The sequence below is a fragment of the Megalops cyprinoides genome, chromosome 2 (assembly GCF_013368585.1).
Source record: "Megalops cyprinoides isolate fMegCyp1 chromosome 2, fMegCyp1.pri, whole genome shotgun sequence".
Classification (NCBI taxonomy): domain Eukaryota; kingdom Metazoa; phylum Chordata; class Actinopteri; order Elopiformes; family Megalopidae; genus Megalops; species Megalops cyprinoides.
In genome coordinates, this window is record NC_050584.1 from 4,123,959 (window position 1) to 4,140,059 (window position 16,101).

General features: G+C 37.9%; 1 protein-coding gene across 1 annotated transcript in view; it reads left to right on the forward strand.

The window, feature by feature from the left end:
- LOC118773760 (amphiphysin-like) overlaps window positions 1–16,101 on the forward strand; it is a 109,238-nt gene that overhangs the window by 43,360 nt on the left and 49,777 nt on the right. The window contains exons 6-10 of the mRNA XM_036522834.1: window positions 4,375–4,482; window positions 5,654–5,739; window positions 8,172–8,247; window positions 14,786–14,868; window positions 15,866–16,004. Coding sequence (XP_036378727.1) covers window positions 4,375–4,482; window positions 5,654–5,739; window positions 8,172–8,247; window positions 14,786–14,868; window positions 15,866–16,004 — 492 coding nt within the window. The remainder of the gene's footprint in view (window positions 1–4,374; window positions 4,483–5,653; window positions 5,740–8,171; window positions 8,248–14,785; window positions 14,869–15,865; window positions 16,005–16,101) is intronic.

The window sequence follows — 16,101 nt, forward strand, 5'->3', positions numbered from 1 at the left end:
TAGGAGTTTCTGGAAAGTGTTTGTGTTTACTGCTTGTCGCCTGTTAGCTAATGTTAGCTCTGCAACACTGTTACTGCAACGAAAGACGCTCTCAACTGCTTTTTGGAACAAATGCTGCCAGCGTTTTTTTTTTTTTTTTTTACTTCAAAAATGCCCCGACCAGCGTTTTTCATCAAAAAAACGCTATGCGTGAACACAGCCTAAGATCACACCGGTGTGATTAGCCGTTTAGCGTGTATGCTAAAAACCGGTGCGATTACAAAACTAGATTGGAAGAATTCTAGCTAATTTTAGCTTTGAGGAAACAGCAATTTAACACAAATGCGGCGGTGAAAATACCAGAAGCTTAATAACGCTAATGAAAACATAACGAACCATAACACGCGGGCTACATAGCATAAAACAAGTTACGTGCGAAAGGGTTAGTCCGGTAAATAGCACATTATGTGCCTAATGAGATATGACGTGGAATAGACCTGATGTGGTTGACGAATTGATTGTTGACTGTTTGAATAGCTGCACACTTGTTCTGATAATAGGCATGAGCATTTCAAAAAACTTTCAACAAGAAACATGTTTTTGATACGTACTAAATGTTCATATTGTTCTGATAATTGTACTTATAACACTGAATCTAGTATGAAACGCTAGCGTACATTCTGTTTTACAGATGAGAGGAAAAAACGAGAGCCTGTTAACTCCGCCTAAATGCACTTATTTTGTCTCATTTATGTATATGTTTTCGATAACACGTGCATAAAACGAAGTTGTGATTGATCAAACGTATATCTCTTCGAAATGGCTGATTTACCTATTCAAGATAATATAATAAGGTGATGCGGAAATGGCAGTAAAAATGGTCAGGAACGTTCATTTATGCACAAATCTGCCTTTTTCACAATTTATAGATAAGGCCTATTGTAAACTGGGTCGCGACAGTTTGTCATTTTTAAAAAGTGGGTCCCCAGAAAAAAAAGTTTGGGAAACACTGATATAGAGTCACACCGGTGTCGGAGTGAAATTCCCCATTCATTTTTGTCATAGACATTTTTTAAAACGCACTTTTAAAGTACTTCTAGTGATTTATGGCTTACCATCGATTTCTGGATTATTTACTGTGATCCCGACTTGCGACTTATATTGCTTATTTTAATTGTTTCGAGCTAAATTTTACGTAATTAATTTTTTTTTATCTTATATGCTAGTACAACCACGAGCTAAAAACTACACGTCCCATGAAACCACGGAGCTTTCTCGATCCCGCTCTCCGGCCTTGCTAGCTAGAGTGTGCTATCAGCTGTCGGTATAGCAGCTAACTTGCAAGCTCGTCTTTAGCAGTCATCTAAAGCTGCAAAGTTGCTATCAGCAACAGCAGGCTCATCGTTAGCAGCAATGGTGTCTCTTAGCCATATTCTCCTCTTCTTTAATTCTGAGGCCCGAAGTTTTAAGCGGGACGAAAACCATTATAAATCAGGGCATGTGGAGGAATTTAGTTGTTTTGAGGGCCATATTGCCGATTTGGTCAGGGCGAGCATGGGGGATAAGACCCACAGGGTGTCAGTGAGTGTAGGCCAGTGTAACGTTAGGTAGCATAGCTAACCAGCTAGCTGACTAGCAAGTAAAGTCAGGTTACCACATCATCACCCATCGAGCTTGCTAAGTGGACTGTTTGTTAACCCACGATTTTTTTGAATGATGAAAAACGTCCGACGCCTTTGAGACATATCTACAGTCAGAAACACCTTGATGTTTAAGCAAAAAGATCATTCTGCTTACATGTGTAGATTTTGGCACTCGACTTGAGTGTAAATGCACATTCAGTTAGCTAAATTTGACAGACGTCTCTCTGATGGTGTGCTTATAGAGATAACCTTCACGGTTTCTATGATGTAAAACTGTGCCGTGGGGCATTTTGGAAACATGAAATTTGCAGTCGTTCACATATGTACAGTGGCTGCAGTCCAGGACAAACCACTAAACCATTTTATAACGATTACGGTTATTTGTTAGCTAGCTAACTACCAACTGTCGACATCTTTGCTACTGTGTCTTCCACTAGCAAACCTAGCCGGGTTCAGAGTAGGGATGGGCGGATCGATACCAAAATATCGATAGTTTTAAGGATCGATCCTCATATGCAAAAATCGATAACAGACAATGCTTTAAACGTCTGATTTCATAAATTTAGTTTCACAGTGTTTTTGCTTATTTTCTTGAATGGTTGGTTTGGATAGGAACTACTTTTCCTTCTGCTTTCTCACTCAGCTCCCAACAACGGTTGTAATAAGGCACACACAGAAACAGACTCAGTCACTCAGCCCCAGTGCCGGTTGCAGAATGGCAGAACGTAAACAGAGCCTCGTGTGGAGTTATTTTGATATGGTAAATAGTAATGATTCGAAATGTGGCATATGTGACAAAACGGTCAGATATTGTGGCAATACCACAAATCTCATGAAACGTTTAAATTGCCACCCAAAAGAGCATGACCAGTTACAGGAGAAACGACGAGAGGTGGAGAAAATGCAGGCAAATACCCCCACTTCATTGAGGCAAAGTTCTTTAGCAGAGGCGTTTCAGAAAGGCAGAAATTATCCAGGTAACCGGTGATAATAGAATTGTTAACCATGTAAAATGTAAACAGGATATTGATGTGCGGGATATTTATTGTATGAGACCCTAGTCATGGTATTGGTGTAGATTATTTTAGGCCTACATATAAGCCCAAGTTTTGCAGTCAGTAGGCTGTAATTGTTCAGCTCTTGGAAAAATGCAGTAGCATTGTATCATTTTTCAACCACAGCATGAAAGCCATGCAGAAACTCATAGACATACAGAAGCAGCTGAACGTGGCAGAGCATAAACTGGTTCAGTCAGTAGAAACAAGGTGGAATTCTGCATTCTATATGTTGGACAGACTTCAGGAGCAGAGGGAAGCAGTCATCACCGCACTTTGTGTACTTGGAATGCCCTCTGCTTAAGCACTGAAGAGCTGGACTTGATCCAGCCAACCATTGAGGCCCTGAGACTGTTCGAAGAGGCAACACGAGAAACTTTTGCAGCAAAATATGTGTCCATGTCGAGGGTGATCCCTCTTGTTTCTCTACTTTTGAGAGCAGCTGCAGAAACCGACTGAAGGGGAAAAATGTAAACATGCTGCTGTTTCTAAACAAAAAATGAATCAGAAGGCCTGGATGTTTTTCAGATGTAAAGGAATTATTCTAAATTTTTTGTTTGAACCTATGTGAAGAATTTCACTGCTTGTGAAAATGGCAATCCTCTCGCCTGGTTCTCACTCATTCTTTCCCTCTTTTTTGTCTATCTTTTTCTGTCTCCTTTCTTTTCTCACTTTCTCTGTCTCACTGTTGGTCTCTCTCTCTTTCACTCATTAAGGAATAGGTGAGGCCTTAAGAGAAAAAATGCCAAGTTTGAATAGGGAGGGGAAGAATTAGAGCAAATCTGAATGGCTCTCTATGTATTGTTCCTGTGAGTCACTTGCCCATCACCAGTTCTCTTTCTCTCTCTCTCTCTCTCTGTGTCTGTCTCTCTCTCTCTCTCTCTCTCTCACTATCTCTGTCTGTCTGTCTCTCTCTCGCTGCAAAGAAAGTCTATGTTTTTTTCAAAGTTTTTGTTTGAATGTTGAAGAATAAACTGTGTTTTATCACTGTTTTTGTTAAATAAATGAAAAACAAAATAGAGAAGTTTGATAGTGTTTTAAGTAGTGTCTTAAAAGTAAGCTTTTAAATGCATTTTTTGATGTAATTTCATCATAGAAATTACAAATATTTCCTGGATTTGTGTACACAACAAGACTTAAAAAAAATATTGATATCAGTATCGGTATCGGGATACTAGCCCTAGTATTACTTGGTATCAGATCGAAACAAAAATCACTGGTATCGCCCATCCCTAGTTCAGAGCCAACCGAAGATCCCAGAATGCCTGGATGAGATGGTGGTATCTGATTTGTCAGGGAGTCACCCCCCCACCCCCCCACATTGCTCTATTGGATATGTCGTTCGAAAAGTGGACTACAAAACGATCTACAAGTCTTAAATCTTAACATTTTTGGAAAATATTTAAACATTTGGCGAGTCCAAATATATCCTCACATCGAACAGGTTAATTCAGGAAATTCCCAGCTCAAATAAATCCAAACTTGAGTAAAGATGGATAGTGTGCGAAGCCCATTGTAATTTCCCATAGGGAATTTACTTCCGACACCAGCGAAGAACCAGTGATTTACCCACCTTGGTACTCTCCTTGTATGTACATCACTGTGGAAACAGGACAAATTCTTGTCCTTCTGTATGTGTGTATGCTCACTCCCAGAGGCTGTGTGGTAACATTGATTTATCACGTCTTTTCCCATAGACTCGTATTGCAAAGAGAAGCCGAAAGCTAATCGACTATGACAGCGCCAGACATCACTTAGAAACTTTGCAGGCCTCCAACATAAGAAATGAGCGTAAAATCTCTAAGGTAAGGCTCTTGGACTGAAGAAATGCTGCTCTAATGAAGCTATGCTGAGATATGATGACATATGATGATACATGTTGTTGGTTATATACCTGGAATATAGAGAAATGCACAAGTTGAAAGCAGTAATATAATGACTATAATTACCAGAATGTATATATACTGCATGTTCCCATAATCATGATGCAGTTTCCATTGTGTATACCTACACAGATATCAATGCAGGTTTTTTTATATATACATGTATACTCCCATGATCAATTTTACTTGACAAAAACCAAATAGTTGAAATATTGTTTCTACTCGTGGACAAAATGAAATAAATCACTTGGGAACATAATAGCAGTGTGTGGGTATTTTTTCCTGACGTTTTCTGACCCCCTATTACTCTTTTGTGCCAAGTACCTGCATGCATTCATGCACATGCCTCTGTGGAACTACAAAATATTCACCCAGCCACAGGAATTACACATATTTGTGTAATAATATTCAAGAAATATAGATTGCTGGAGCCATTTATATATAAATCGGTAAAGTCTTTTCACTGTTATTGTACCCTGACTTTAAGTTTCTGTATTAGTTATGAAACTGGATGGACAATTATACCATGCAGTGTTTTCTCTTTGATCTACACACTGTCTTTCTGCCTTTTATTCTACCATTGCTACAAGAATGTTTGATGTGGCAGTATGGTCTTCTGTGGTTAAGGTTCATAGTGAAACATAGACTGATAAGTCAGAGGAGCTTAAAGAGTATCTTTAAATCTCTTTTGAAATCTCTGCAAATGTTTAAACTTAACAAAAGGGTTTGTTTTTACATACCATGCACCTAAGTATCACACCCTGTTTATTGCCACTTGCCCTCTATGACGTGTTGTGTTCAGTTGTGATGTTTGGTCAAAACTTACTTTGTTTAAACAGTTTAATCAGCTATGGTAATTACAGCACTGTCCATGAAGGAAGAGAAAGTACAGGTCAGCAGTGACCTCATGTATTTGTCCCGGAGCTTTTATATGTAGAATATCTCCTTAGGACAATGTGATCCAATGCTAATCCAATACAGATAAGTATGCATCTGCGTTCAGTGAGTGACTTTCCACAATGTGGAGTCAACACTTCTTGTCTAAAAAGGACATTATACAGCACTGCACTTACACAGCCACTCTCTCCTCCAGGCAGAAGAGGAGTTCAGCAAAGCACAGAAGGTTTTTGATGAGCTCAATGTCGATTTGCAGGAAGAACTACCATCTCTGTGGGACAGGTAGGAAGCATCGTCTTCTGCATTCCTAAGTGCCTTGTGCAAATCTACATGTGAGTGATTGTAGATTCAGTTTGCGGGACAAAAAACAATCTGCCAAACTACAGAGGTATTTAAGAATTATTTAGTTCAGATTGTCCCTTGGATTTATTGTGAATGCACAATACGATTTGTCTCACATTTTGAATGCAGTTGTATGTGTTTGAAATGGTTTAGTAAGTTTCTGTTGATTTGCAGGGAATATACTTGATATTTTTGTTTGTACTTCTGGCAATAGTTCTGCTGTACATGTTCATTGAAGGCTCTTTGCTGAAGGAATACTGCTGTAATTGGTTACATTTATGTATAGACATTAAGGGACTGATTCAGACTAAAGGGTACACACTTCCAGAGTGAGGGGCAGACAGATTTTCTCACAGTTATTACTCCTCATTGCAAAACTGAGTCACAAGGAACTTACTCTAGTTATGACAGCTGAACAGAAAATTTACTAATTCTGAAAAAATAAAGTCGTTTTGGAATCGAGATCAACCTTTTCAATACTTCTACATAAAATGGTACAAATAAAAAATGTCACTATTTTCTTCTTCTTCTTTTTCTTATTATTATTAATTGTTGTATATGATAACTTATAATAAGTAGGAAAACTTTTAAATGCTTGCAGGATATGGTGTATGTTGTGGATACTAGCTACTAGCTGCATAAAACTATTACCACTACTTTTGGGGATTAGGACTCATGGTTGTGATATTCCACAACGCAGTTTGACTCTAGCTGGAAGAACTACGCAACAGGCCCACTGGTTGTTTTCATCATAACCAGGATGGCAGTGCAGATTTGTGTGGCTTGTAGGTCTTGGTGAAAGAGCCGGAATCACTTTGTTCAGTCGAAAGAACTAGAAGTACTTTGTACCCCATCTAAACCATCTAAACGAGGCCATGGAGACTTATTTATACCTAGCCCTAACACTTTGTGATTGGCATTGCCACACAGAGACAGTTTTTTAGTATTTTGCTGTTCAGATCTCTATCGTGAAATTGATCAAGAAACAAAACACAGGATGAACTTACATTTGAGTAAAAAATAAACATATTACCCTTATTAAAGCTGTGCATTTTTAAAATTTCTACAACATAGTAGTCAGAATCAACTGCTCTTATTGGATGCGTTGAGATTCATGGGAAAGTGATTAATCCTCTATTCTAATACATAATTAGTATGTGCATTGATTTATTAATATCTCCTGCAACACACCTGTATTTAACTGTTGCCAACAAAGGCAGGTGTCAGCCAATGCATGATGTACAGTTAAATTACAGAATGACCATTAGAATTAACAATTAAGCAATCAACATGCTTGGAATGAAGTTGATGAATTGAGATGTACAAATTGTTAATGTGATAAATGGGAATTTATTTAAATAAATATCTTTAAATATATTACACAAGCTTAATATGACACAAACATTTCAGTTTTTTTGGGTGGGTGGGTGGGTGGGGCAGATGAAGGTTCCTCTTCATTAGCACAACCATAAATTAATACCTTTGTAGACAGCAGGATGTAATATATCTTGTTCTGTTCATATCTTGTACGTCAGTTAGGAATGAATGCTGATTTTATGCTATTGTGCATTGGTAAAGAGAAACATAACTTTCATACAATATATCTCAAAATAAAATGTGATAAAAAGAACCATCATTACACAGCACACAGTCTGTTATCAGAAAATGTACACAACTCAAAAGTATAACTGGGGTAAAAAAGTATAACTGGCATTTAACTGATGACACAGTCCTGCCATTCAGTAATTCAGCCTGTCTGAGAAAATGTGTCATTCAGCTAACCATCCATTAATGAATTTTATCTGACTTCTGTGTCAGAGATAAGAGCCGCCCTAACTGACTTGCAGTCTGAATTATTCAGTGGGCTCAGCTTTGCCTTGTGTATAGCTCCCGTCTCCCTCTGATACATACAGCTTGTCTCTCCCACCAGACTCTGCTGAAAACTCTGCATCCCATTTCACCTGGCCTGTCAGTAACCCGGCTTCTCTGTGGTCAATACTAGAGCATTCCTACCTATTCAATCACCATATGTGCACATATTCGTTTATAATGCAATTAGAGACTGATGTGTGCATGGGTGTATTATTTCACAAGGCTTCTATTTTTTCAGTACCTTTAAAGGTATTTTTTACTATAAAGAATTTTAACAGGTATTTTGTGTGATAAAATTGTTGGCTGTAATCACCATGGGTTCCAACGTATAGGCAAGCATTTGTCTGTTGACAGATGTTTTCCCAGTGAAATAATGAGGGCCTGACTCAGTTTGGATAAATAATGTGGCATTATTATTTGCCTTTGTACAGATTCATGTATTTTCATCAAGCTGATGTTAATATGCTGCAGGTTTTTACTGATTCTGTTTTTCTTTCTAGTCGTGTTGGTTTCTACGTGAACACCTTCAAGAATGTCACAAATCTGGAATCCAAGTTCCACAGAGAAATTGCAGTGGTAAGTTTCACACTTAATAATGCCCAGCTTTGTTGGGGTGTCAGGATTACTGTGTAAATTGCTGTACATTGTTTTATAGATACTCTTGACCTCATGCTGCTAGGGTCAGCCCTCCTCCTATGGGCTTCCTGCTTTTCAATTATTGTCAGTCCATTGGCCAATAATACGCTTATTAGTGTAAGTGTTGTGAACATTGCACATCCTGTACATCCTGCACATCAGTGACTAACTCAGACCCATAAAACATATTTTATACAGTTATGGAAGCTTGATCAAAGCCATCAGTGTTGCACTGTTGACTCAGAGCTCAGAGATTGTTGTGTGGTGGGTGTTTCATCCTGAAGCAGAATGGTTGTGTTTCCCACGGGACCTGGGTACCCCTGTGCACTTGTGTTTCCCATGGGACCTGGGTACCCCTCTGCACTGTGTCCTGTGCACCCATCTCACTGGCTCTCAAGTAACTCAAGCCAGCACATCTTCTAGCTGACACCTAAGAGCTCTATTTATTAGGGTTGCTCTCTCAAGGGAGGGAATAATTCTGAAAAATTTCAGTTGAAGTATGTTAAGTAAAATATGAGGACTGCATGTAATTGTGCTGTGAATTTTGCTTTTTGCATTTTCATTCCACAAATATTTTATTTGTGCTGGATACTGCTGCATGTTTTCATCCAATACACTACAGCATAGAGTATGTCATTCGAATAAAAATAAATATTGATCATGTGTCTCCGGTAGTCTTGTGATGCCCCTGTTTTGGAGCTACACTGTATGGACAAAAGTATTCAGACACCTGACCATTACATTGTAATGACATTGTATTCAAATACACATACTTTAATATGGAGTTGGTCCCCCTTTTGCTGCTATAACAGCTTCCACTCTTCTGGAAGGCTTTCCACAAGATTTTGGAGTGTTTCTGTGGGAATTTGTGCCCATTCATTCTGTAGAGCATTTATGAGGTCAGGCACTGATGTTGGACGAGAAGGCCTGGCTCGCAATCTCCGTTCCACTTCATCCCAAAGGTGCTCGATGGGGTTGAGGTCAGGGCTCTGTGTGGGCCAGTCAAGTTCTTCCACACCAAACTCATCAAGCCATGTCTTTATAGTCCTTGCTTTGTGCACTGGGGCACAGTCATGTTGGAATAGAAAAGGGCCTTCCCCAAACTGTTGCCACAAAGTTGGAAGCATAGCATTATCCAAAATGTCTTGGTATGCTGAAGCATTAAGATTGCCCTTCACTGGAGATAAAGGCCTAGCCCAAACCCTGAAAATCAGGTGTGGCCAAATACTTTTGTCCATATAGTGTATTTGTTTTAGCATTTATTTCTAATTCATTGTCTGCCTTTGGCAAAGGCTGAAACAACTTCAGGAGGGGAACATAATAAACATTATGTTCATAATAAACTGATACTGTTGACGTTTTGCATCTCGTTTTGCAAGTGTTGTCCTGTGTTTTGTGAAGACTGCCTCTGCTAACTGCTATTAGGTCATCTTGTAGAGAGTTCAGGAATATAGGCAAACTCCTGCTAGTTGGTATGTGATGATTTGTTATTTATTTATTCATTTATTTTAACTATTTATGCTTTTTAAATATTTTGTTGCTATGCTTTTTTCCTAAGGTTTTAATTTTTCTTTTTTATTATTCATGTCAGCTTGGTCATTAGAAGTTTGTTTAATCAGCTCCAGAATGAGTTTCATACATGTGGCGTGAGCTCTGTAGCTACACATGACTAATACTTGAAAGAATGCTACACTGTGCAACCAATACAACCTTGGGTGAAATGCCCCATGATATATCTCTGTGTAAACCCAGCACAGATTGTCAGGGAGAGCTCTCACCAGTGTCACAGCCTCTTAATACTGATCAGGTCCAAATCTTTTAAACAACAGTGTCCATTCTAATTCAAGTTTTCCGGTGTCTAAGATCACACTTCCAGGGATTAATGCTGCTGCATAGCTTAAAGCATCAGAAACATCAGTAATAGTAACAAAGACAACCCAACAAAACAAAAGCCGGTATGTGCATTTGTACTGTATGTGTATCTGTGTGCATCTGCCTTTCCTAATACTATGAACATCATACTGTATTACCTGATCTACAACCCCATAAAGATGAGTAAATTTTGCACTGGGTGATGCCAACAGATGTCAACAGAAAGGATTGCCCATATGTAGTGAGGTCTTTCCTAGAGCCACATTACCAATTACCCCCTTTGCATGACCAAAATGTTTATGAGGTAATTCTGTCCATTACACTGGCAGGTGGGATGGTTTGATTTAGAGCCCGATCGATATAAGATTTTTAAGACCAATACTGATTTTGATATTTGAGGATTTAAAAATCCGATAATGATGTATCAGCCAATATTCTTTCTTTTTTTGTTTTTTGTTTTTTTTTACAGAAACACATAACATAAACAAAGATTTTCCCTAACATTTGTTATGTGTAGTTATTTAAGAGTCCTCACCAAGATAACATGACATAATGTATTTTAGAAATAAACTTGTTTTATTGTCATAAATAGTACTTTGAACAAAGGTACAACAAAATATATTAAAGTTTTGATAAATAACAGTCAAATGTATAAAAATACATAAAAATACAAAAAAGCTTAAAAAAAAGTCATGCCACCTTAAATGTGTAAACTGATACAATGACCTAGAATAAACACTGCTGTTGAATGCATCTAATACTACATGACTGTCTGCAACGAGGACTTGCGACTTTGGGATTTCACACTACACGTTTAAAAGAGAAGCTAGATAATTTTGTTTGGCTACCAAGCCATGTTAGATACTTGTTCAGCCCACGTTTATTTACGTGTCCCCTCTGGTTTAACCCTTTTCGCACATAACTTATTTTTTATGCTATACGCGTGTTAATTACATGGTTCATTATGTTTTCATTAGTGTTATTAAGCTTCTCGTAGTTTTCAGTTAGCATTTGCTGTATTTGTAGTTGAGGTTAATTTTGGCAAACGTGATAATTCAGGAATTTAATTTGCCACTTATGTTCAGTTTCAGTGATGTTTTGCCTGGTTACCATGGAGAAGTCACAGCAATAATGTGCTTGTTGCAGATTGGTGTATTGCACTTTACTTGTAGCTGTGCTGCGAGCACAAGGGCAGGTTGTGTGTATGCATTTTTGAACAGGAAGAGCTACTCCTTCCAGGTCTCCTTTGGCTATGGCTGCAGAGCTGTGTTTGTTTCAGTCGTAAATGTGTTGAGTGTCAGCTCCTTTCTTTTTCTTTTTTTCAAACGTAGGTAATATATGCCTGTGGTCTCTGCTGACTCTTGCTGTTACTTTTCGCGCTCTGTGGAATAACCTAATGTCTGCAGAAAGCTTCTTTGAAGGTTTTAACCCCCCCCCCCACTTGCAAGCACACACTCACTGCCTGCAATGACAACAAACAGAGCTCAGGTGTCACCTGGACTGGTCTAAGATCAGTATGATAATGTACATTTTATTACACTTTGTAATACAAGGTTTCTACAAGATGTGTAAGAGCTTTAAGTATTTCCCAGAAAGAGGTAGATGACAGAGCTATTGCAGTTTGCAATGGAAAATCAAATCCTTCTTAAAAAATTAAACAAAAAATGCTGTGTTTCTGTGTTCCTGCAGGCAAGCACCATCTGCCCAAGCACACACACATACAGTACCAGTCAAAAGTTTGGATACACCTGATTAACATAATGAGAAACCTGCATTCAGACATTTTGATCTATAGACTTGTGATTAAATGCTTGAAATTTGTTTCTTAGAGAAATATAAATAGTGAAGTTGATGTATGAATTTCTTTCCAAATAAAAAATTTAATTTCAAAAAATATTTTTTGGCTACTGTGAAGAATCTAAAATATAATAATTGTTTAACACTTTTTGGTCACCGCATAATTCCATTTTGTTATTTCATAGTTTTGATGTCTTTACTATTATTCTAAAATGTGGAAAATAGTAAAAATAAAGAAAAGCCTTCTATGAGTAGGTGTGCACTTGTATTATACATGCATTTCCATCAAACATGCATTCACAAAATAAAATTATGGGTAGTCTAAAATTCTGGCATGATACAGTACTCTAGAAAACCTTGTATTGTGTAATCAGAATTTATGTCTGTTGATTATATTAGTCCTGTCTGATCTCAATAGAAGATTACTGGGGTCCTCAGCACTGAGCTGCAGAGACTGAATAATCTCTCCTCTACAGAACACCCCGCACCATACCCTAATACAGAAGACCATGTATTGTATATTCACTGTTTTCAGAAGTGTTGTGTATTTGATAACAACTGACACTTTTCATTCACTACAGAATTTTCTTGCCGTATTGTATCAATAAATAACAAATATATAATTGTTATGTAATATATAATTTATAATTGAAGTATACTAGTTATCCAATGCACATTCTGTCAGTTTATTGTTCCCAAAATGTAAGTGCTCTATACCCAATATATGATAAAATATGAATTGTAACTGATTCAAAGACCCCAACATGCCTTACATGTCTTTCCCCAGATTGGTATGTTGAAAATCAGGCCCTTATCTTGAAAACTGTGTTCCCATCCACAGGCGTTGTGAACAGGCAGCAATGAACAACACTTTTCATTTGAGTTCTGATAATGGAAATTGGGTCAAACAGGATGTGGAGGCTGCACTGGAATAGGAACAATTTAAAAGTATGTACTTGCAGAGGAACATATTTTTAATGGGTTGAGCCGAGTCTGTCAATAAAGAAAACAGGAGGTGCCCTACTGTACTGTTTGGTTTCAGTGTAAATTGAACTGAATGAGAGGAGAAGGAATGATGTGGGCTAAGATATTGTGCTTCCATCATGTACTCTACAATTAAGGAAATGTGTGGAGAGCTACAATTGCAATGTGAAAGCCCAGGATTTTGTCTGGATGCTGCTCTTTCTATGGTGATCGGACACTGGCCTTGATGTCGGGTCTCATATCTTAACCCATGCAGTAGTGCCTCATCTAAAAAAAGAAATTGTCAGTGTTGGACATGACTCATTAAGTTTAATGTTTGCACAAGATTTGCTTTTCAGTGGTCTTGGAAAATGTCTCAAAAACATGTGATCATTTAATCATAAGGTACGGTAAGTTAGTACCTGATTAGTGCATATGTTGTGAAGGAAAACCTTGATCTGTCCCCCAAAACTGTTAGTTGTTTGTCGTTTGTGAAATTTTTGTTAAAAGGATCTTGTCATTTTTCAACCTTGTCCATTATTGAGCTATTAAGAGCTATTGTTGCCCAGGATGTGCAGGGGGCCTGGCTGTCTGCAAAGCTGGAGGGAAGAATTCATTGTGTCTGGTGGCCCGGTGTATTAGGGGACTGAATGGCTTTATCATTGCCTTATTTTTGTGAACATTTGCAGGACATTGAACCACAGCTTAGGTCTTGCACACCATGAGACTGTGAGAGGGGCAAGGAACTGTGAAGGAGAACCTTCACCTATTCCCCAAAACTAATTGTTAAATTGTTAGTAGTTTAACTTGTTAAATATTAATCTTTCAGTTTTCAACCTTGTCAATTACTGAGCTCATTTCATGTCAAACACATCTAGCCAGTTCATTGTCACTGTCACTTGTCATTCTGTAATTGTCTAAGACAGCCATTGGTTAACAACCCTCATCTGCCTCGTCAGGCTTGTTAAATACAGGTGTGAGGCTGCAGTACCAGCAGAATGAATTGGTTTGGCTGTGTGCTCAAGGTTGGTTCTTGTTTTGCTTTTTATTTATTTATTTTTTGCTCTTTCTCATTTTTTGTGACGTGTTGGCCAGCTTCTCAACATTTCATGTGCTTGTTCGTGGCTTAATTGCTGAGTCTTTGTTAATATTTTTAATGTAATGTGGGTGTTGTCTTCTAGGCTAAAAAGAGCCAGTTACCTTAGCAAAATTGTTTAAAACTTTTCTCCTTAGCTCACCTGTTTAATGAAGAATAGAAGAAAAATGTAGTGGTCAAAAGCATGTATGAGCATGAATGAGCTATTTTCTCATGTAAAATGGAAAATCACCTCAGCTTTTCATCCATAGTAAGCTGCAATGAGAGAAGTAGAAGGCTGAACCAATGGAAAGCATAATGAAATCAGTTATAGGTCCTGGAAAGATTACTCAGCAGTACAGTTTCTTTTAACGCTATAAACAGAGATGGAAATATAATGCATGAGTACCGTTTTATGACTTTCATCCATGCAGATTATAAATTTGCTGTATGCTTTCTCCAAGTTCATTGCCTTTCAGTTAAATCGGAAATGGATCATCTTTGCATTTGGCTTCCTCAGTATCGTGTATCGTGTTTTCACCCATTCTTATGAAATAAACATAAAAGTTATTGAAGTACTGTTGAAGTTATCGTTTCTCACCACAGGTACCTATTTAAATGGATTTTGTATCTTTTGACATTCATTTCACCTGCTATGTAACATCCCTTTTTATAATATTTGACCCTTGTAACAATATTTAAGTGACCCTAGCTATATGCAAATCCTTCCTAATCCAGCAGTTTCTTTTTTCTCTATCTGGGCCTCTGTAGCTCTGCCACAAGCTGTATGAGGTGATGACCAAACTGGGGGAGCAACATGCAGACAAGGCCTTCACTATCCAGGGAGCTCCAAGGTAAGAGCTGGTAAGCTCAAACGGGCAAAAACAGAATCACACGTTTTGTCTGTAAAGTATGATCTGTTCAGAGCACGATTTGCATTAGATCCATGATTTACATTGCACTGTCTGAAACAAACTTGGTCAGAGGGGCGTGTAAGTGACAACATTAAAAGTCAGCATGGCTCATTGTATGTCATGCAAGTTTACGTCTGTAAATGAAAGTACAGTTCTGTATAGATTGACACACTTATTTAAATGCTCGATTCCAATTAAAGTGGCTGTATCATCTTCCATATCAATATACAGGCCCATTCAACATTCAACTTTGTTTGAAAATTATACTTGTAATATTTATATTAAAAATAACAGCAAAAGATACTAGCTACCAGGAACAGTACCACATTAATTCTGTTGCAAGAAAGTTAGCTGTGGTATAAATGGATTAAAACTATGTGCTCTTGTAAATACATATGATGAATAACTGCCAGTAAACTTTGTGTAGCAACACAGATGTTAGAGTTTGTGCATAGCTACACACTACATGATAAAAGGGAAGCTATCTATTCCAACCTAAACTCACAATTTATATGTTATATTTTGGCAATGTTTATGTTTAACATTTCATAGCCAACCAAAATTAAAGCACCTATCAGTCGTCAAAATCTTTGCAGCAAATTGCTGTGGTTTGTGAACGAAAATCTGATCAACCCTCATTGAAGTGCCACTAATCCACACAAATATAAGTGGTTGTGTTATTAGCTACAGAACAGATTTTTCAGCATTGCTTTACAGAATGGTAATGTGTGTACACCAAAACATGTTGTCAGAGTACTATGCTTGGTGGTTACTTTTTATATATGGTTACATTGATTTTACTCTATGTGAAATGAGAGCTGGAAAATTTACTCCATTAATTAACTGAGCTATCATTGGTCATTTAATAGTGCCTTTTCGATGTTCTCAGGGTAAGCTGAGCAGCAGTCTAACCATACTACTATCATGATTCCCACAGTGACTCTGGTCCTCTTCGGCTGGCAAGGACACCCTCACCTTCAGAAGATGAGTCCCCGCTTGCCAGCCCCATTGCTAGCCCCAACCATATGTTGGCACCTGCGTCAACCGGGCCTCCCCGACCCAAATCCCCTTCACAGGTTTTTCTATGGTCTTTTTTTTTGATTTTTCAGAAAAAAATGTGTAATACAATGTTAATGTAATATTAGGAACAGATTAGATTACCGATTGATGAAT